This window comes from Mustela erminea, chromosome 10 (assembly GCF_009829155.1).
Source record: "Mustela erminea isolate mMusErm1 chromosome 10, mMusErm1.Pri, whole genome shotgun sequence".
In the NCBI taxonomy this organism is placed as follows: domain Eukaryota; kingdom Metazoa; phylum Chordata; class Mammalia; order Carnivora; family Mustelidae; genus Mustela; species Mustela erminea.
In genome coordinates this window covers 90635258-90655683 of record NC_045623.1, presented here as the reverse complement: position 1 = coordinate 90655683, position 20426 = coordinate 90635258, and the positions used below count along the sequence as shown (strand labels likewise).

At 56.6% G+C, this 20426-nt stretch overlaps 3 protein-coding genes across 6 annotated transcripts; 2 read left to right on the top strand and 1 right to left on the bottom strand.

Moving 5' to 3' along the window:
- Nucleotides 1-409: 409 nt before the first annotated feature.
- C10H1orf232 (chromosome 10 C1orf232 homolog) lies at nucleotides 410-3922 on the bottom strand. Its single transcript, XM_032302909.1, has 4 exons — nucleotides 3765-3922; nucleotides 2355-2438; nucleotides 2169-2266; nucleotides 410-768 (listed from the first exon to the last, which is right to left on the bottom strand). Exons 1-4 carry the CDS (start codon nucleotides 3846-3848, stop codon nucleotides 468-470), a joined length of 567 nt encoding a protein of 188 aa, XP_032158800.1. The 5' UTR covers nucleotides 3849-3922; the 3' UTR covers nucleotides 410-467.
- Nucleotides 3923-5242: 1320 nt separating this feature from the next.
- Nucleotides 5243-6225, top strand: ZNF593 (zinc finger protein 593). The gene is made up of 3 exons (XM_032302916.1): nucleotides 5243-5553; nucleotides 5788-5850; nucleotides 5942-6225. Exons 1-3 carry the CDS (start codon nucleotides 5354-5356, stop codon nucleotides 6081-6083), a joined length of 405 nt encoding a protein of 134 aa, XP_032158807.1. The 5' UTR covers nucleotides 5243-5353; the 3' UTR covers nucleotides 6084-6225.
- Nucleotides 6226-10447: 4222 nt separating this feature from the next.
- CNKSR1 (connector enhancer of kinase suppressor of Ras 1) lies at nucleotides 10448-20201 on the top strand. 4 transcript variants are annotated; one of them, XM_032302856.1, is made up of 21 exons: nucleotides 10449-10654; nucleotides 12711-12868; nucleotides 12953-13134; nucleotides 13736-13820; nucleotides 14241-14282; nucleotides 14367-14471; nucleotides 15029-15088; nucleotides 15199-15267; nucleotides 15592-15693; nucleotides 15775-15845; nucleotides 15924-15997; nucleotides 16164-16270; nucleotides 16348-16378; nucleotides 16738-16910; nucleotides 17743-17816; nucleotides 17966-18037; nucleotides 18529-18602; nucleotides 18764-18825; nucleotides 18908-19007; nucleotides 19091-19272; nucleotides 19532-20201. In XM_032302856.1, the coding sequence occupies exons 1-21, from the start codon at nucleotides 10603-10605 to the stop codon at nucleotides 19799-19801; spliced, it is 2145 nt and encodes a 714-aa protein (XP_032158747.1). In that variant the 5' UTR covers nucleotides 10449-10602; the 3' UTR covers nucleotides 19802-20201. The 4 variants fall into 4 exon arrangements, with proteins under 4 accessions (XP_032158748.1, XP_032158747.1, XP_032158749.1 ...); XM_032302857.1 differs by lacking the exon at nucleotides 15029-15088 and having other exon boundaries at nucleotides 10448-10654; XM_032302858.1 differs by lacking the exons at nucleotides 10449-10654; nucleotides 12711-12868; nucleotides 12953-13134; nucleotides 13736-13820 and adding an exon at nucleotides 13849-13962.
- The last annotated feature ends 225 nt before the right edge of the window (nucleotides 20202-20426 follow it).

The following is a 20426-nucleotide window of genomic DNA, read 5'->3' as shown; positions in this document are numbered from 1 at the left end:
TCATTCTCCCTCCGAAATTCCTGAATTCCTCAGTTGGCCTCATCTCCAAGCTCCCAAGTACAGCCTTATTTTTGTGTCTCAACTTGTCACCTTTTGTGGAACCCGCTGGTCGGTGAGTCTCTGACCTTCCCCCAGTGCAGGGACGGTGCGCACAGGAGGGCCACAGGCAACGTTTGTTGAATTAAAGAGGCTGACCAAGGTGATGGGGGCCTGTTCTCTGGGGTTCCCCAGTTTCCTGGAAAGTTGTATCCTAAATCCGACGCCAGGGCTGTCTCGTCATTTTCTCCCTGTACATTTGTGGGGGAAGGGAGTGAGGGCGCTTTGAGCTGGATCTGCCTTGAGGTTGCCCACCCAAAAGCAGTCATCCCCGCCGTCCGGACAAAGGCACGCGGTCACACGGGGTGTCGGGTCAGGGTTTTTATGGGAGTGGGGGAAGAAAGGAGGGGGTGTCCAGCTGGGCCGGCCGACTAGTCGCCCTTGGGCGCAGCCTTCACCCTCATCTCGGCCAGTTTGTGGGTGAGAAAGCCCCACTTGAAGCCGGCCACGTTGTCGGCCTCCCCCGGCTCGGGGCGCTCAGCGGCCTCCTCTGCGGCTTCGTCCCTGGCTTCGGGGTCTGGCTCCGGGTTGGGTTCGGCGCCGCGCAGTATGGACGCCGCTGCCGCCTGCTGCTGCTGCCACCTGCTGGCGAACGCGTCCCAGAATCCCGGCCCGCGCGGCTCCGCCTCCGTCGCGGTCACTGCCTGCGAGGGGGACCGCGCCGCCAGCGGGCTGCGGGATTAGGACGGGTGTCACGGGCCGAAAAGCCCGAGGAGAGGACGAAGAGGAGAGACAAAGCGCAGGCGCCAGTAGTGGGACAGGAAGAGCCAGAGGGAGGTCAGGTGACGGGGGTGGGGCGGGAGACTGGAGGTCCGCGGAGGGCTCAGAGGCACAGGGAAAGGCGGCAGGGATGGGACAGTGTCAGGGGATCAGGTGAGGGGTCTGGGAAGAGGGCACTGAGACCACGATTCCTGGGAAAGAGTCGGGGTCAGGCGTTTAAGAAAGACGGGGAGAGGAGTACAGCCAGAGGAGGGAAGAAAGCCCGAGCCGTGAAGTCTGGAAAGCTGTGGGAGGATCCCGGACGAGGGGCGGGACCCAGCGATGGTTGGGGCGGAGTCAGGCTCGGGGAGAAGAGGTCCGGGAAACCAGGGTTGCAGCCCTGGGGAAAGAGGCGGGGCGGGGCGGGGCGGGGGCGAGCGCGATGGAGGGAAAAGGGGACTGGGAAAATGAGGACACACTGGAGAGAAGGACAGGTGGAGCGACCCAAGGAAATGAGAAAGGCCTAGATGATGGCTTAGTGGGGAGGACGACTGGAGGGGTGGAAAGGCGTGTGGGGGAGGAGCAGTCAAGGAGACGAGTCTTGAGGTGGGAGCCTCAGATCTGAGGAGGAGTCCTTGGAGCTCTGGGAAGGACAGGGGATGAGCGCCAGGAGGGAGAAAGGGACCCCTGGGGAGGGAGAGATGGGTGGGTTAGGGGGACTCCCAGGGGAGAAAGGAATAAGGGAGTGTCAAAGAAAGGGGGTGTGACTGGGCTGGAGGAAAGGGCAGAGCGGAAGTGTGTGCCAGAATGGAGCTAGGAGAAAGGAGCTGCCCTGGGTCCTACCCCTACCCCCAGCATCAAAGCCCTTCTAAATCAGTGGTTCCTAACTAAACTAGTGCCTCTCAGGTCCTCCCAAGCAAGCTGCAAATACAGATCCCAGGCCTCAGCCCACACCTGCCAAATCAGAAGCTTTGACGTTTTGAGGGTCTGGCACAAACTTCCTAGGAGGAGGAGGGTTTAGACCAGCACTGGGAACCACTGGTCTGGACCATCCTCTGTTCTGAACACCTAAATGTTCTCTCTTCTGTTCCTCAACTGTAGGGAGAGGACCACCCCCCAACCATGCAGATGGGGAGGAGAGAGAGTATAAAGTACCTTTCTAGCACCTCAATTCCAACAGCCCTTAAAGTCCTCCTGAGATCTAACCTAAACTCCAGATATGTCGACTTGGCCTCTTTCCTGATGAGAGAAACGTAAACAGCCAGGAGCTGGCTCTCCCCCTGGCTCCCTGGTCAGAAAGATAGACAAATAGATCAGAAGGAAAGGACATTGGGACGTCAGGCCCAGCCCAGCCCCCACCAACACGCACGTACTGGTCCGCACAGGGCTCCGGTGGCAGTAGCTTGTCTTCATCTTCTTTGTTAAACAGAGACGACATTGTCAGCCAACCTTTCACCCCAACCCCCTGAACCTGGGAGGAACGGGCTGGGAGTCAGGGAGGGGGTCACAGCAGCGTCTGCCAGGCGCCCCGGGGCTGGGGTGAAGAAGGGAAAACTCACCCGGCGGGCCAACTGTGACATGGAATGGAAAGCCTCTTCTGCGGGTTCTGCCGGCTCAGATTCCGCTAACGCTGGGTTCCCTCTCTGGGACACAAGACCCCCTCCCAGGATGAGAGAGGCCCCAGAGGAATGAGACCTCCCTCCCTGACTGCTAGCCTGGTATTCACACTCCAGTACCCCAAACCCTCCCACCTAAACACCCATCTCATCCACTCACACAGCCCGTAAATCCAGACAGGTGGCCCTCTACATAAAGCCACGAGTCCCATACCTTACCTGGATAGTAGACCCCTGCAGACAACCTTGAGCACACACCTGCTCACCCACAGACACATCCACACGCACCCAGAAATGTGTGGATAAGGGCATGCATGCCAATGCAGACACATCTGTATGTGAGCAACCCCACACGGCTATACCTCTTCCCTTGTGCTACATGTACGTCCTGGGAGGCACCTCTACAAGAACATGTCCTTGGTTACCCCATTCACACCTGTACACTTACACCAATGCAGATGGCTGCCCGGAGGCCCACCCACACTCCCTCCACCTCTCCACCCCTCCACAGATGCCAAGGCCGAGACGAACACACAGGATAAACTTAACACCTGCCAGTGCCTGCACAGAGGGTCTCCGGAAGAGACATGCCCCAAATCCACACACCCAAAAATCCCTATCTCTAGTTCACGCCCACCCGTACAACTTCATGGACATTCTGCACGGACCCCAGTCCTCATACCAAACCCACAGCTACTTCTACACAAGCCCAGCCTGGGACACCCACCTGTCTAGACAGATGCTTCTTCACATTGACACACACACACACACACACACACACACACCCTTACAGAAATAGTTCCTACCCCTGCAACACCTGTTTGCACAACTGCCGTATATCACAGCATCTGGATGGAAGACGGTTCCCAGTTTCAGAGCCTTTTTGATCTTTAATGTCAGGACAAAGATGGTCCAAGTTCAGGCTCTGACCTGATGCTGCAATGGTGACTCCACGTTAAGTGCCGCTTTTCCTACTTCCAGTCCCATAGGACCCTCTTCCTCTCAAGGCAAGCCATCTGCATTCCACTGAGCCCTGCCCACTAGAAAGTCATGTCAAGCCCCATGTACCCCCGGTGGCTACTGCCCACTGGTGCTGGAAGGATCTCTTCCATGCGGTAACCCTTGAGATCTTTGGAGACAATGACTATTCTTCTGGTGGTCCCCAAATCTTCTCCCTCGCTTTTCTTCAATACCCTGGCTTTCTGCACCATGCCATTTGTCATCCCTGAATGTGCTGCTGGCTTCTGCACAAATGTGCCCTTCCCCCAGAGCCTGTCCCTTGCCCTTCCTTGTAACTTTCACACCTGCTGCCCCTCTTCCAGGACCCACTCAGCAAGCATGGATCATACCCACCTCCTCTGCCAGGTCCTCCTCAGGTTCTCCACTTAGGGTCTGTAACACTTTGGACTTGTAGGTTTTCCAGAAGGCCTGGTTCATGGCTGCAGGGGAAACACACCTGGCACCCTAGTTCAGGCAGGCAGTGACTCAGTGGTCACCCAGTGGGTCTGGCTCCAGGAACTTGGTGAGGCCAGGAGCCTGTCCCAGGGATCAGGTGACTTCATTAAAGATGCACCAGTCTCCCCATCTGGCACAGTGTCCAGCAGGTGAATCTGATCCAGAGGAGTCTGGGGTGGGGATGGGACAGAGCTGGCTTCTGTGGCTTCAGTCCCTGGTCTTGACCCATATTGGCCAAGAATAATGAAGACATCTCCATGGAAGCCTCTTTCCTGGCCCTAGGGGTTCTTGAGTTTGAATTTGATCTCTCGGAATGGCTCCAGGAAAAATCTGTTTTCATTCACAAAGTCCATTTATAAAGTCTTTGGGCCCAAGACCCACTCTGGTGCTCCTGTGTCTGTAGACACACCAGTTGTGCCCTAAGCAGGGCCTGCCCTAGATCCCTACTCATCTGTGAACTGGATTGAGGAGGTTCTAAGGCCCCCAGTTGGTACCCTGGGCTTACATTTCATTGCTTTGTCTGGGCTGGAAACTGATTCCCTTCCCCAGGGATGCACGTGCATGTCTACCTGTTTCCTGGCAACAGGTTCCAAAGAGCTGGAGTCCCTGAATTATTGCTGAGCTCCTCTGGTCAGCCAGAAAAGGCACCAGGCTCGGATGAATGGGGAAAGGCTCTCTGGCCCTCTCCCCATTCTGAGCACACAACACCTCGGCTGTATTTGCCTTTGCTGCCAACCCATGCCTGGGAATCCAGGGCTCAGAGAAAGGGGGCAAAGATGAGAGGTCCTTCTGTGCGCACTTCCTCTTCCCGTGGGAGGAGCTGACCCGCATTCAGTCTGAGGACATGCCTGTGCACTGTCCTCCCCAAGGAGGAACACTCCTTGCTCACAGATCTGACTGGGGTGGATGAAGGATGGAGACCCAAGGGAATAAGTGGGGAACGGTGAGAAGTGGTGAGGGCTTTGTCAGGAACTGGAAGTATCTCAGGAATCTTTGTGGGGGCCAGGATCGCAAACGTACTCACTCTTACTCATTAATTCATTTATTCACATCACGGACATTTTTCAGCGCCTTCCAGAGATGCGCGAAGCATTTTCCCTCTCTCGACTGACCGCAGAGTCTAAGATATGGGAAGAAGCTAGGGGTGACAGTGCCCGGGGATGACGCAGAGATACGCTGGGCCAGGCAGGACGGGAGGGCAGGGACCGGAATCCCCCGGGGACACGCACCACCCAGCCGCTCCCCAGCAATAGCCTCGCTCAGGTCCGATGAAGCCGCTTCTGGGCCCCGCCCCGCGCTCCGTCACTGACGTTGACGGCCGCGTGGGGGCGCTCAAGACTCCAACAGCGCAAGTGACGTCATCTGAGGCGGTCTGGAGGAGCCTGCTCTGCCCCCGGGCGTCACGTAACGTCATCCCACAATCCGGAAGCTCCCACACGTGTGTGCCCGACCCGGCTCTGGGCGTCCTGGCCCCTCTGTCACCGGCCATGGGTCGCTCCCGCCGGACGGGTGCGCACCGAGCCCACTCCCTGGCCCGCCAGATGAAGGCGAAGCGGCGGCGGCCGGACCTGGATGAGATTCACCGCGAGCTGCGGCCCCAGGTTCCCGCGCGGTCTCGGCCAGACCCGGGCCCTGAGCCTGACCCCGACCTGCCAGGGGGCGGCCTGCATCGCTGTCTGGCCTGCGCGTGAGTCCCGCCCCGGCCTGGCCTGGGGAGGAGAAGCATAGGCGGGGCGGGACGGACGGGGGCGTGAGGTCCGGGCCCTGGGACGTGCAGGGTCTTTCTCGTGCGACCCGTGGGTCTCCTGGTTTCCCGTCCCTTCAGGTTCGCTGCCAAGTGTCAGGAATAGCTAGGTTCGGGGAGATAGGCATACCTGAGAGGCATCACCTCACTCTTTTTACCCACCTCCCATCCCTACAGGAGATACTTCATCGATTCCGCCACCCTGAAGACCCACTTCCGATCCAAAGACCACAAGAAAAGGTATGAAGGAGTAAGGAGAGGACTGATGAACGTCTGGGCAGACAGGGCTTGCGTCTGGTCAGCTCCCAACTCTCATTCTTCTTTCTCCCAGGCTAAAGCAGCTGAGCGTGGAGCCCTACAGTCAGGAAGAGGCCGAAAGGGCAGCGGGAATGGGCTCTTATATGACCCCCCAGCGACTGGCAGTGCCCACGGAAGTATCCACTGAGGTCCCTGAGATGGACACAACTCCCTGACATGACCTGAGGATGCAAGTCAGGGGAGCTGCCCGTGGACAGCAAGGCAAGGGCTATGCTGGGAGAGACTGTGCCAACTTCTTTTGGCCCTGGGCTTGGGGAGTGGATGGCCTCACCCCCAATAAAGGAACTGGTTAGAGAAGATTTGCCTCTGACCCTAACCTCCAAGCCACTCGCCCCCCCCCCCCCCCCCCCCCCCCCCGCTCCTGCCCTGGGTGGGGGTGGGGGCGGGTGTTTCTGCTACTTTTGTTTACAGGGCCTAGGGTGTCTATTCCCTACTTAGTCCAGCTTTGGAACCTACAGCCTTGCCTTCCCTCGGGGATCCTGCATCTTAGCTGGAGACCCAAAGTGGAACCCAGGTCAGTGAACGGGAGAGGAAGGATCAGGTTTATACTGTCCTGCTCTCATGAGAGCAGGGACTGGCCCTCGGAAAAGAAATGGGCTCCGGAGATTACAGCCCCCACTGAGTCACCTCCCCCAGGACCCAGGTAAGAGGCCGCCTACTTTATCCTCAGGCCTGTGGCCGCTGCTGCTGCCCCACCATCTTCCAGACAGCATAGCAGGAGCCACCCAGTCCCAGGACAGCCAGCAGCGTAGCCACAACCCCAGCCAGCGGACTTCGGGGCTCTGCTTTCAGCTCCCCAGCTACCTGCATCTGGAGATACACAGAGGCTCCATCTGAGGAGTGGGTCAGTTGAGACTTCTGGGAAGGTAGAGGGTGGGAAGGAGCGGAGAAGGGACGGCTGGGTGAAGGAGATACGTGTGCCATTGTTGCCCCAGGGAGATTCCATCCCAATCCCTCTCGCTTCACTGCCCATCTGGGCCCTGGCTGCTCAGGCGGCAGCAAACGTGACAGCCTGGCTTCTGGGGGTGTCAGCCCAGCTATGGTAATGGAAAAGCGGGGGGTCGGTGGCCGAAGCCATCAGTGAGAGGTACTTACCTGTAATACCCGGAAGTAGCCGGGGGTCAGGCGTCGGAATTTCATGGTGGATGCCACTGATCTCCCTGGCGGCCTGTGAGGTGGAAGCAGGAATGAGGGGTAGTGGTGTTGGTGATACCCAGGAGCGGAAATCAGGGCATAGAGGTTTCTGACCTCCCATATGCATGAGAGCCATGCCTGAGAGGATGCTCACCAGTGTTTGCTCTCCCAGGTCTGGCAGGGGGCGGGGCAGCTAAACCTTTAAATCTGGTCCCTTCCCCCTCCTGTCCATCCTGCCAGCCTCAGGAACAGCTGTCAAGAGAGATCAGCATCAGGCCTGAGCAGCACCTCCCCCACTCGCCAGGGAGGCCAGGCTGGGTAGGCAGGAGAGGCCTTGCCTGGCAGCGCTCAGGAGTCTTAGACCTGGATCAGGTACTGGGAGGGTCTCCCCAGCCCTGGTTCTGGCTCTTTACCTACCCCTCAGATGGTTGGATATCACCAGTCAGTCCTCAGCAAAGGAGGAGCAGAGTGCCTTATTAACTTCCTATCCTCCCAAACATCAGTAGGCCTTTTCACTTGGTTTCTGTTGGATCAACGGCCCCTACCTTGGGGAGAGGCACATACCACTTCTTTCTCCAAGATGAAGTTCCTATAGGGACTTTCCTATTCTTGGCTTGAGAACAATAAAAGGAGATCAGTATATACTGATTAAGAAAGTTGTCCACGGCATGCTAAAAACCAGTGGCCAACCGTGACAGGCAGTATTCTAAGCAGTGAATGTATATTATTTTATTTGGTGTTGACTATCTCCTAAAATGAAAAACATAGCATGTGGCGTATCTGCCTATGTAGAGAATGGAAACTTTCAGTAGTCCCCGTTTGGGAATGGAAGAGAGAGAGAGAATGCCCTACTGTTAACCTTTGAATGTTTTACAGCAAATGTATAGAAGTAACTCTTATAAACTCGTAAAACTACTACCATTTACTCTACCCTTACCTGCCGAGCCCTACCAGGTACACAAAATAAAGGCAAGGTTGTGGGTGTGAGGCCCCCAGGCCTTTCAGGGGAGCAGTTGAGTATGAGCGGTGAGTTCCTGTCTGTTTCTCCCCTGCAGGATTTCGTGTTCGGGGAGGGCAGGGGCCGGCTGGCTCAGGGAAGGTGTTTGACGAAATCAGGACGGTGGAGACAGGGTCTGTGTTTATTGGGATTCTGCAGAGTGCCACAGGAAGGCTGTTGAAGGAAGAGGCAAAAATGTGAAAGGGGGGGTGCCGCGTGGAGCAGTGATGGAGGGACACAGGCTGCGCAGGGTGTCAGGAGGCGTCAGGCAAAGGAGGAAGCCAGAGGTGAGGGCTGTGTTGCACATTTGGAGCCTCCTGGGTCACCAGTGAGGGAGCAAGGCCTGCAGGGACCTGCGGGGACCTTGAAAGATACAGCCAGCAGTCTGCATTCATGTTCGATGCCCCATGTGAAGGTGGGAAGGGGTCAGCAGAGCTGGCCAAGGTCCAGAGACCTGGATTTGTATGTGAAATTATTCAGTGATGACAACTGAAACACACTATAAGAGCCATCCATAGGCCAAGTGCAGAATTTGGGTTTTAGGGCAAGATCATGACAGGCCTTGAAAGCATTGGGGCACTGGTAGGGATTCCAGAGTGACACAGCCAGAGGGCCAAGCCCCTCTCCACAAAATCAAAGCAATAAACTCCTGTGTATCCTATGTGACAGATTTCAAAGTACTTTGAGCAAATCTTCACTGTGCTAAGGTGTAGATGTCCCTGTTTTAGATGGGAAAAAACAGTTTCAGAGAGGTATTGAGGTTAGTCTCAGTCACACAGCAGATGGAACTGATTCTGTCTGATTATGAAGTCCGGGGAGTCTCCTGGCATGGGATGATGATGGTGATGGTCGTGGTGAGGATGGTGACAGTTCTAAACAGTATGTTTCAGACTTGTTCAAAGAGAAGGGGTCTTAACTGGGATTCAGAATTCAGGGGCCCCATAAATTTGGATGGGAAAAAATGTTACATTTTTCACTAACTTATAACCAAAATTTACCATTTCCTTCTATACGGATTGACATATCAGTAGTATCTGTGTCTTTGTCACCTATTGAAATCACAGATATTTTCATATCAAAATACAGTTGTTCAACGGTCTCCACATTATATATGCTTATGACTATTTCAAAATCATGATAGTTATTAGCCCACTGCTAAATCACACTCTTTCAGACACTCCTGCTACGTAGCCACCATTGATTGGGCAGCTGTGGCCTAGCAGAGGATCCGTGACCAAATGGTGCATCTCATCTACCCATTCTCACGCTGGTAACCTAGGCTTCCCCATTTAGCTCCTGCATTCCCTCTGCTTAGTTGTTAACTGATAAATACATGCAAAAAGGTGAATCAAAGACCCCCCCACAGCTGAACGTTCTTCTAGGTGAACAACATGCTGATATCGTTACAAAAGGAAAATTTAATAGTCTTATTTAATGCTAATAAACATAATACTATATCATAAATTTGTGGTGTGTTTTAAAGATTTTTTTTTTAAGATTTTATTTATTTATTTATTTGACAGAGATTACAAGTAGGCAGAGAAGCAGGTGGGGGGTGGGGTGAAGCAGGCTCCCTACTGAGCAGAGAGCCCTACACCGGGCTCGATTCCAGGACCCTGAGACCATGACCTGAGCCACCCAGGCACCCCTAGGATTTTTATTTTTTTAAGTAATCTCTACACCCAACGGACATGGGGCTCAAACTGAGATGAAAAGTTACACATTGTACTGACTGAGCCAGCCAAGCACCCCAATCATAAATCTGTGTCTTGTTTTGTTTTAAGATTGCATTTATTTGCCAGAGAGAGAGGGAGAGCACAAACAGGGGAGCAGCAGGCAGAGGGAGAAGCAGGCTCCCCACTGAGTAAGGATCCTGATTCAGAATTGGATCCCAGGACCCTGGGATCATGACCTGAGTCAAAGACAGACGCTTGACTGATGAGCCACCCAGGTGTCTTATAAATTTGTGGGATGCTTCCAAAAGCAGTATTCTGAGAAAGGGTCTGTAGCTTTCATCAGAGTGCCAGAAGGGTCTGTGTGCCAAAAAAGAGGGGAACTAAAAACCCCTGTTCCAAAAAGCTTTAGAGCTGTTAATGCAGGTACTATGCACAGCAGCCCATTTTGCAGACAAACTGAGGCTGGACAGCTAAGAAGCTGCGGAGGGGACATTTGCAGTCAGGGCTCTGGCTCCCTAACCTCTGTGCTTTGCTGCTGCACTCCCTGCTCACCTTTTTCTTTTCTTTCTTTTTTTCTTTTTTGAAAAGCCTGAAAGTCAAAGTGCAGTTTGGGGCGGGATCCTAGGGTCTCACAGCAGGGACACCGCCTCGGGTCGGGCCGCGGAGTAGCCGGAGGACGCCTGGAGGGCGGGGTAGGAGGCGGGCCAGCGGCGGGCCAACTCACCTGGCGGTGCAAGTTGGGCCCAGGTGTGCGGGTGGCTCCGCCCCGCGCCCGGCCCAGGTCCCTCCCCAGGCCGGACTCCGCGGGCGGAAATTCCTGCGCGGGCGGGACCCGGCGAGAGCAGATCCCAGCGGGCGGTCTCGGCCATGGAACCAGTGGCGACCTGGACCCCCGGGAAGGTGGCAGCTTGGCTGAGAGGTGGGCCTGGGCAGAATCGGGCTTGAGGGGCGCTGCGAGGGGAGAGGGAAAGGAAAAAAGGACGAGCCAGGTCTGTCGGTTAGTCAACAAGTCCTGTATAGACGGTCTGCCAGGTACCCGGTACTGTGCTAGGCAGAAGGATCGGCGGCATGACCCCGGGGGCCCCGAGAACTCAGAATGGGTCTCCCGGCGCCCCAACAACGCCGGTGGCGGCCAGGGTGGCGGAGGTGGTGTCAAAAAAACAGAGAGACGGCCCCAGCGGCCCCCGCCCACTCAATCTCCTTTATCTTCCCTCGGCCCCAGAGCTCAGTGGGCTGTTCTTAAACCCATTTTTCAGAAGCGGAAACTGACGCACTGAGCCAGGAAGTGATTTCCTTGGGCTTTGGAATAGGCCCGGTCCTCCTGTGTTTTCCTTTCTCCCCACCTTGAGGTTCCCAGTGAGAGAAACAGAAGGCCCAGCCAGACCGAAGGGGTTGGTACAGCCCCACCCTGGGGGCCTCCAGGGAGGACATGCTGGCCAGCGTCAGCCCCGATGGGTGGGAAACGGCCCAGACTGCAGTTTGGAGAGGGAAGGGGAGGAGAGTCCTGACAGCCTTCCTGGGAGGGAAGCTCGCAACGGAGTGGAGGGGAACGGAGGACGCTGCTGGCAGGCTCAGGGCTCAGAGTGACCAGCCCTTGAAAAGCAGGGATTCAGGCCTGGAGTCAGACTCCTAGGCGGAGCTCCAGGCCCCTCCCCTCCGCTCACCAGCTCTGCGACCAGAGGTCCCAGTTTCACCATCCATAAGGTGAGAGTCAGCAACTCTCATGAGGTAGACAAAATGAGACAATCATGGCAGGAGCCTAGCCTGTGTGGCTCAGTGTAGGAGACTTTGGGGAGGAAGGCAGTGCAGCAGGGTCACTGCGCAGGGCAGAGGGGCTGTCCAGGGGCTGTATACCTGGAGTCACAGGTTTGGAAACTCGCAGTCCAGTGTTCTTAATGTCACCTGGGGAATGAAGGAGAAATATTCATGACACTCACACTCCCTGGTGATAGAGCCTGACTTGGAATGGAAGGAATTCGTTCAAAGGGTGAGCAAGCTACTTTTTTTTTTTTTTAAAGATTTTATTTATTTATTTGACAGAGATCACAAGTAGGCAGAGAGGCATGCAGAGAGAGGAAGGGAAGTAGGTTCCCTGCTGAGCAGAGAGCTTGATGCATGGCTCCATCCCAGGACCCTGGGATCGTGACCTGAGCCGAAGGCAGAGGCGCCCCACTACTTACTCTTTGTATCACTTTGTCCACCTGTAAAGTGGGGATGACAGTAGTCATTACCTTCTACACTCAGTGAGCACCAAATGTGTTAACATGTAGATTGCCCTTGAAATTTTGCCTAGCCCATGATACGCTTTTAATAGATATTATTCCTATTTTTGGTCTGCCTTGTCTACCCTGTGCCAGGCATGGGCTAGAGTTCAAGATGAACAGTTATTTATGGCCCAGAACTTGAGGGGCAGTGGGAGCAGGAGAGCCCCGGACCCGCTCTGGGGAGTTATGGAAGGCTTCCTGGAGGGAGTTGTATTAAAAAGGCAGGTAAAGTAGCTAGAAACACCCAAGCAGAAGAAATAGCACATACGAAGACCCTGAGGCAAAAGAGCATTCCAGGAGCCCCAGGGAGTTCGTGCTCTGGATCTAAAGTATTGAGTTCAAGGGGCTGTGCCAGGGGGTGAGACTGGAGAGGCAGGTGGCAGCCTGCTCATACAAGGCCTTGTAGGTTGGGCAAAGAGTTTGCTAATGATACAATGGGAGATGTCACTACCATGATTCAGGGAATGGGCCAACTGCTTGACATGTATCCTGTCATTTGGTACGCACTGAATCAGAAAATAGGTGCTTATATTACTGCCATTTCCCAGCTGAGGCACAGAGCAGTTATGTTACTCAGTAGTCTCATCTGTGAAATGGGCAGAACCCAGCCTGGGTCCCAGGATTGTGGTTAGGAACAGATGGGAGAGAAAGGGACTTTGTGGGAGTGAGGAAGTGGCCCGAGAGGCCATGGCAGTCCTGTCCTTTCTCCAGGCCTCGATGACTCCCTGCAGCATTACTGCTTTGAGGACTGGGAGCTGCCCGGGAAGTACCTGCTCCAGCTCTGTCCCCGCAGCCTTGAGGCCCTGACTGTGTGGCCTCTCGGTCACCAGGAGCTCATCCTAGAAGGGGTGGAACAGCTCCGGGCCCTGGTGAGTGAATGAATGGTGGCCACGCTGGCCGAGAATGGGGGGCTGGCTGCTGCCAGGAGATAACCTGCCTTTTTTCTGGTCCAGAGCTCTGGCCTACAGACGGAGAACCTTCAGAGCCTGACAGAGGGTTTGCTCCAGAGGACCTATGCTTTCCAGAGCTTAGTCCAGGGCCACCTGGAAGGCTGTCCCAAGCCCCCTGCTGATGTCCTCAGTGCAGCTGTGGAGCTGGTGCATGAGGCCCGTACCCTCCTTTTCTGGCTCAATAGGTACCTAAAACCCTAGTGGGGAGGGGACCCTTCTCATCCTTGACCTCCTCTGCGGCCTGGGAGAGAATAGAGCTATGCTGATGTTCAGATGTTGTGGAGATGGGCAAAGAGGTTATTTGGTCCATGCAGAGGCACTGGGAAGCCTGGGTTCCCATTCACCCCGCAGCTCGTCATCATAACTGTCCCGACACTGCATGGAGAGCTTCTCCACTCCCTTCAGCTGCTGCTGCTGGTCCCAAAGATGCCAGCTCAAATGTCAGTCCTCTGGGAAGCCTTCCTGTTGTAGGTTCTCAGAGCTCCCTACATCTCACAGCTCCTGGAGTTACATCATCATTGATGTAATCATGTGTGTAAGGTCTCTCCCTAGTGCTTGGAATAGGGCCTGGCACATCCTGGGTGCTTGACAGATGAGTCCTGTGCTAAGCTCTGTCGATGTATTAGTTCTCTCCTTTACCCCAAGCAAAACCTGTCAGAGCAGATATCCCCCCCCCCACCCGCCACCTCCCGTGTGGCAGACGAGTAGTTGCCCATGAGTGGTTCCATGACTGACTGGTCATCACAGTCCCCTAACCACTGCCCTTACCATCCTGCCCCCTGCCAGGTACCTCTTCTCCCACTTAAATGACTTCTCGGCCTGCCAGAAGATTGGGGAGTTGTGCGGGGAGCTGGGCCAGGCCTTGCAGGAGGTAGGAGAACCAAGGGCCAGGCTTGGCCCAGGCCGTAACAGACCAAGTCAGGCTAGAGCTTTTTATAACCTGTGAATCAGCACAGGATCGCATGTGGGGGTTGGGAAGAGACGGGCAGGAAGAAAGGAGGCCTGACCACGGGGTAGGGGGCGATGGGGGCATGGGGTCTTCTAGCTGGCAGGGGCGGCTCAGAAAGTTCATCTCTGGGGATGGGGGTGGAGCGGGGGAGGGTATGTATGGTGATTTCTGGGGCTTGGCATCAGCAGAAGGAGACCCTGGAGCCAAAGCTCTGAGGCCTTGTCATTCTGGGAGGAGACCAGCATTCAGGTCACGGGAAGGGACCACAGGGAAGCCCACCCTTCCCTTGGGCAAAGGCAGTGCTCCTGCCTCAGGGAAGGCTGTTGCCCTCTCTGCTTCCAGGACAGTCCGGCAGCCGAGAGGGAGAGCCAAGTCCTGAGGATTGTGAGTGTGGCTTCAGCTGAGTGGGGGGTTGGGGTGGCGGTGGGATGGGACTCGAGGCTCAGCTTCCCATGCCCCCTCCCCCAGTGCAGCCACGTGGCCGGGATCTGCCACCACATCCTGCGCTGCAGCCCCCAGGAGCTGCTGGAGCAGAGGGCCCTGCTGGAGCGTGTGCAGCTGGACGACCCCTTGGTGAGCGCTGACCTCTCAGCAGCCTTGTCTGGGCCCTGAAATATGGTTCTAGGAGCCCCCGGAATGCTGTACAGTTACCGCTGGAAGCCCTCTTCTGTGCAGCTGGTAAAGGCCTAGAGGACTTAACTGGGGTCTTAGGTCATTAAGTACTTTCTCCAGTCCTGGGGGGCTTTAGCTGATGTGGTCTCAGGGGACACATTCCAGCCCTAGGACACAGATGTGGCAGATTACGGGATTGGGGAAAGGACACAGACTTAGTTGCTTTAATCTTTGACTGGTTGAAAACACCAGAGTCCCCAGCCCTGCCTTTGTCCTGCCCCAGCCCTACTGATCCCTTCAGGAGGGTGGCTGAGGATCTGAGACCTCATTAGTCAGCAAGCCCAGCCTCTTCCTGGCCCTTATTAGAGGAGGCAGCAGGGGCCCAGAGAGGAGTGACAGGCCCAAAGTCACACAGCAAGTTGGGCAGCACCTACCTGGGGCCAGCTGTCCCCCCAGTTCCATCCACAGAATAATCCTGGCCCCCCAGCACTCAGTGACTACGGCCTCTGCTTGGGCAGGGCCTGGAAATCCATACCACCGGTAACTGCCTGCACTTCGTGTCCCGTGTGGGCCCCCAGGTGAGAATCCTACACCCTTCTCAGCTGCCCGCCCCAAGGCCCTGCTCTCCAGTTGAGCCCGCTTCAGGCCTGTGGAGAGCGAACCCCATAAGCCCCACCCCACATTCCAGGTCGCTGCTGACTCCCCGCTGCAGATCCTTCCCGGAGACGAGATTGTCCAGGTCAATGAGCAGGTGGTGGTGAGTGAGGAGGAGAGGGATGTGGCTGTTCGGGGCAGAGGGGGGTGGGGTGGGGGTGGGGTGGGGAGGTGGTGAAGGGGCTGCTGAGAAAACCCAGGGCGGGTGGGGGGGCCTCATGCAGTCCCTTGTGGAGACCAGGCTTGTAGGAGCTGCTGTCTGTGAGATGAGCCAGAGTGGCCTTGGCAGGGCCAAGGGGAAGGGGCTGGAGGGGGAGTGGCCGGAGGCTGAGGGCAAGGGTGGGGGGCTGTTGGCTTACTCCAGAGCCTCCTGGGCCGCTGCCTCAGCCCAGGATCCCTGCCCTGCCCCGCCCCCTGCCCTGTCCAGGTGGGCTGGCCCCATAAGAACGTGCTGAGGGAGCTGTTGCGGGAGCCGGCCGGGGTCAGCTTGGTGCTGAAGAAGGTCCCCGTGCCAAAGACCCCTCCTCAGGTACCAGTCCCCCAACCCTGCTCCCATCCTGCTTTCAGACCCCTGTCAGCAGCTCCGTCACCATTTCTGGTTGTTCCCCAGACCCCTGCTCAGACCCCGGGCTCCGCACCACTGTCGAGTCCACTGCTGGCTTTCACCCCACTGTCTCCCAGGTAACAGGCTCTGCCGCTGGTGGGTCTGGGCAGGGGTGCCACAGGCTCACTCACCACATCTCCCCTTGCTCTCCCCAGGGCCCCATCCGAAGACGTCTTTGCCTTTGACCTGACTTCAGACCCAAGTCCTGCACCCAGCCCTACCTGGACAGGTAGTTGCAGAGTCCCAGCAGGTGGCAGATGTCCCCGGGATGCCTGGGGATCATGTGGGATGCCTGGCTCTGACCCTGCTCCCCCCACCGACTCTGAGATCCTCACCCTGCTGCCCAGCCTGGGGCTGGGCTCATGGACCCTCCTCTCTCTCCTCTTTCCTGACAGACTCTACCTCCCTTGACCTTGAGTCCCGGCCCGTTCACCCTGCACCTCTAGCAACATACCCAGCAGGGGTAGCGGAGACTCAGGAAGCCCCAGAACAGCCTGACACGGTAAGGAGAGAGCTCCGCAGGGAGGGGTGTGTGGCTCTGGGCCCAGACCCTTCTCTAACCATTTAGGGCCTTTTCAGAGTCCTGTTTCTGGTCGGAAGAAATCAAAAGGTAAGAGACATACTTGATTGGCTGAGGGTCCCCTGACAGGAGCTCTTCAAAGTCTTTCCAGTGTTTAGCAAGACGCATCCACCACCCCTGCCCATTGCACACACAGCGTCTCCTCAGCAGCCTGGGCCTCTCACCAGCTCTGTGGCTTTGGGCTATGGGCTCCTCTGATCTTCCATTTCCTCGTCTCTCAAATGGGAAGAGTCAGCCCTACCTCAGGGGGAGACCTGTAACACTTCAAGCACAGTACGGGTTCAGAAGGATCAGCTGGGAATGCTGGTACAGGGGGTGGGGGGGCAGGTGGGGGTGTCTGGGGTGCCTTGCTAGCCCTTGATCACCCGGGCCGGGCCGTGCTCCTGCAGGCGTGGCGACGCGGCTGAGTCGCCGGCGAGTGTCATGCCGGGAGCTGGGCCAGCCGGACTGCGACGGCTGGCTTCTGCTGCGCAAGGTGCCGGGTGGCTTCATGGGCCCTCGCTGGCGCCGCTGCTGGTTTGTGCTCAAGAGACACACGCTCTACTGGTACCGCCAGCCCCAGGTGAGCCCCCCCCCCCCCCATGCATGGGTCAGGGCGGGAGTCAGAGCCACGGTCATTGTCCTTATTCCTCCAGCCCCTCCATCTGTGGTCACAGGCAGGCCACAGATGCCCCCACCCCACCCCAAGCCCTGTCTATAAAATGAGCTCGCTTTTTGGAGAGAAACGAACGGATACATTGTGTGAAAGCAGGCTGAGAAAGGCATCATGGGCAGCGTAGAGAGTCCTGTTCGCTCTGCCCACCTTTCTTTCCTCTTCTGTTCCTCCGTCTGTCCCGTTTATTCACTCCGTGAGCATTCCAGTGCCTGCTGTGTCCCCCACTCTGGGCCGCATACTAGGGACGTAGGGCAGATGGGGACAATCCCTGCTGCTCTGGGCTGGCAGTGGGGGGAATACAGATACACTCAAGGACAGTTCAGGGAATGCACGCTCTGATGAAAAAAAGCTCAGGGATGGGTAGGAGCCCAGTGGCGGTGGCCAGTCCAGCCTCAAGACCTGAGAAGGCCCCCTGGAAAATTAATGCCTGGGGGTCATTCAGATGAAAAGAAAAAAAATAAACCAGGAAGGGAGAAGAGCATTTGCAAAGCTCATCGGATAACAGAACAAATGCATAAGCAGTCTTCTCCCTTGTGGCTGTTCTCCTGGCTGCCTTTGGCTCCCCTTTCCCGGCTTAAGAGCCCCCCCACCCCAGATTCCTGCCCTGAGCTCTAGGCACTGGGAGATTTGTGGTTGGAGAGCCCAGGAACCACTCTCTCCTCTCCCTGCCCCCAGAGCCTGACTGGGCCTCCAGGGTAATGGGACTTCAGGCTGACCCTCACTCTGTGATTCCCCCCAGGATGAGAAGGCTGAGGGCCTCATCAATGTTTCCAACTACAGTCTGGAAAGTGGACAGGATCAGAAGAAAAAATAGTTAAGTCCTGGAGTGTGACACATGGGGGGCTGGGGCAAGAAAGAGAGGAGGAGGAGGAGACCGGGGCGGGGGGGTTCCTGGGGCAGCCTCCTGGGTTCTGGATGGGCACCACCAGGCTGAGTGAGGCCTCCCATGGCCTCCCTGGCAGTGTGTTCCAGCTCACGCATGACGTGTACAAACCCTTCATTTTTGCTGCTGATACCCTGGAGGACCTGAGCATGTGAGTGCCACCTCCCCCTCATATCCCCGCTCCCACATGAGGGCTTGTGAGCCTGGCTCAGGAACCTGAATCCCGAGCCCCGCTGTCTGATAGTGGCTGGTCAGGGCACTCACTTCTCCAAGCCTCAGTTTCCTCATCTATAAAATGGGTTAATAAGAGTTCCTACCTCTCAGAGGTGCTCTGCAGATGAAGTTAGAAGATGATAAAGGTGTTGGGGGCGCCTGGGTGGCTCAGTGGGTTAAGCCGCTGCCTTCGGCTCAGGTCATGATCTCAGGGTCCTGGGATCAAGCCCCGCATCGGGCTCTCTGCTCTGCGGGGAGCCTGCTTCCTCCTCTCTGCCTGCCTCTCTGCCTACTTGTGATCTCTGTCTGTCAAATAAATAAAAAAAAAAAAAAAAAAAAAAAAAAAGATGATAAAGGTGAAAACCCCCTGGCATATGGTAGATGAAAACTCCAAGATGTGTTTGCCACCCCCCCCCAACCTCCCAACAGGTGGGTACGCCATCTCATTACCTGCATTTCCAAGTACCAGTCTCCAGGCCGGGCCTCCCTGCCACGAGAGGAAGGTGGGTATCTCACAGGGGTGGGTCCCACCAGGTGGGTCTCAGTTGAGCCTCTGTCTCTCCTAGAATGGGGGCTGGAAACTCCAGTGCCCTGGCCTGCTCCCTGGCCTCCCCAAACTCTATGGGCTTAGTGGGCTCCCTCTCTGCTCATCTTCCCCCCCCAGACTGCTACAGTGAGACAGAAGCAGAAGACCCTGACGATGAGGCTGGGTCCCGCTCAGCCTCGGTGAGTAGGAGACTGGTGGGGAGCTGAAAGCTGACCATAGGGCTCAGAGTGACACCCACCTCTCCGTATACCCTGCCCACAGCCCAGCCCAGCCCAAGTTTGGAGTCCACTCCATGGAGACACGTCACCTGCAGCTACCCCCACCCAGGGCAGCCCACGGACTTCCTTTGGCCCGCCATCAGGTGTTGCACTGGGGTTCGGAGCTGAGCTGGAGGGTGGGGGAAGCTGGGACGGGCACATCCTCATCTGCTTCTCCCTCCCACAGACAGCAGCGAAGGGGCGCTGGAGGGAATGGCGCAGGGGCTGAGGCAGGGGGGCGTGTCTCTTCTGGGCCAGCTGCAGCCCTTCACTCACGAACAGTGGCGGAGCTCTTTCATGAGGCGCAACCGAGACCCCCAGCTCAATGAGCGAGTGCACCGCGTGCGCGCGCTACAGAGCACGCTCAAGGTCAGCTGGAGGGCACTGGGCATGGGGAGGGACTGGGCTCTGGATTTTCTGTTTTGGTTGCTGGCCCTGAGCGCTGGGCTCAGCTGTGGACTGGGCCAAGTTCTAGGTTCCTGGAGCCAGCCTCTCAATGTGAGGTTTGGGGCTAGGCCGAGCCAGGTGCTGGGTTCTAAACCTGGACTCCAGAGTGAGCTCTGGACTTGGGCTCTGGCCCCTCTCCCCACGTGATCGTGGCCCCTTAACCCCCCAACTCTCTTCACAGGCAAAGCTGCAGGAGCTGCAGGCCTTGGAGGAAGTGCTCGGTGACCCGGAGCTGACAGGAGAGAAGTTCCGGCAGTGGAAGGAGCAGAACCAAGAGCTCTACTCAGAGGGCCTGGGAGGCTGGGGAGTGGTGCAGTCTGAGGGCCCCTCCCAAGTCCTGAGCTCTGACTCCAGAGAACAGTCTTCCCACCCCCTGCCCTCTGACCCTGAGGAGCAGTCCCATCTCTGCCCCCTGACCCCAGAAAGCAACCTCCGACCTCCTGACCTCTGACCCTGGTCCATACCCTGGCTCCTGACCTCTGGCCTTGAGGACCACCTCAGCCCCCAAGTCCTGACATGTCCAGGACAGAGCATCCCTGGGTTCTGTTCAGGGTTGGAAGTAGTCTGTGTGTCACTCCCAGAGGCCCCCCTTTGCCCACGTGTCCACCATTTCTGCTCCTCTCTCCCTTGGAGTGGGTCAAAGTGAAGTGTACTCCGTGCCATCTTCTTTCTTGCCAATGAAGGAGTGGCAAGCTGGGCTGAAATTTCTCCCCCTTCATCCTCCCACCTGTGGGGCACAGACCTGTCCCCCTCCATCTCTGGCCCTTCTCCCTTCCCCAAACCAGTCTTGTATAGGTGCTCATTTTACACAAACACTTTCAACAAAATAAAATCAGTTTATTTAAAATGAATCTGCGTGTGCCTTTGACTGCATATTAGAACCCCGAATCTGCTCCCACAGGGGACAAGGATGGAAAGTATCAGGAGGACATGAATGTAACTAGTCTTGGTAACTAGTTAGTCTTGGTAACTAGTAGTTGGTTGGGAACTAACTTGGTAACTAGATAATCTTGGCAACTAGGCCACCATGTGTGCAGACCAGCGGCCTGGGCCCTGTAGCTGAAGTCTGTGCCTGT

Excerpts from the sequence above, each read along its gene's own strand:
- C10H1orf232 (XM_032302909.1), bottom strand. The coding sequence starts at position 3,848 with ATGAACCAGGCCTTCTGGAAAACCTACAAGTCCAAAGTGTTACAGACC. Across the intron at positions 2,267-2,354 it reads TGTCACAGTTGGCCCGCCGG|GTTCAGGGGGTTGGGGTGAA; the intron begins GTGAGTTTTCCC and ends CGTTCCTCCCAG. Across the intron at positions 769-2,168 it reads CCGGAGCCCTGTGCGGACCA|CCCGCTGGCGGCGCGGTCCC; the intron begins GTACGTGCGTGT and ends CTAATCCCGCAG.
- ZNF593 (XM_032302916.1), top strand. The coding sequence starts at position 5,354 with ATGGGTCGCTCCCGCCGGACGGGTGCGCACCGAGCCCACTCCCTGGCC. Across the intron at positions 5,554-5,787 it reads CATCGCTGTCTGGCCTGCGC|GAGATACTTCATCGATTCCG; the intron begins GTGAGTCCCGCC and ends CCATCCCTACAG. Across the intron at positions 5,851-5,941 it reads TCCAAAGACCACAAGAAAAG|GCTAAAGCAGCTGAGCGTGG; the intron begins GTATGAAGGAGT and ends TCTTTCTCCCAG.
- CNKSR1 (XM_032302856.1), top strand. The coding sequence starts at position 10,603 with ATGGAACCAGTGGCGACCTGGACCCCCGGGAAGGTGGCAGCTTGGCTG. Across the intron at positions 16,379-16,737 it reads TGGTCGGAAGAAATCAAAAG|GCGTGGCGACGCGGCTGAGT; the intron begins GTAAGAGACATA and ends GTGCTCCTGCAG. Across the intron at positions 18,826-18,907 it reads CTGGGTCCCGCTCAGCCTCG|CCCAGCCCAGCCCAAGTTTG; the intron begins GTGAGTAGGAGA and ends CCCTGCCCACAG.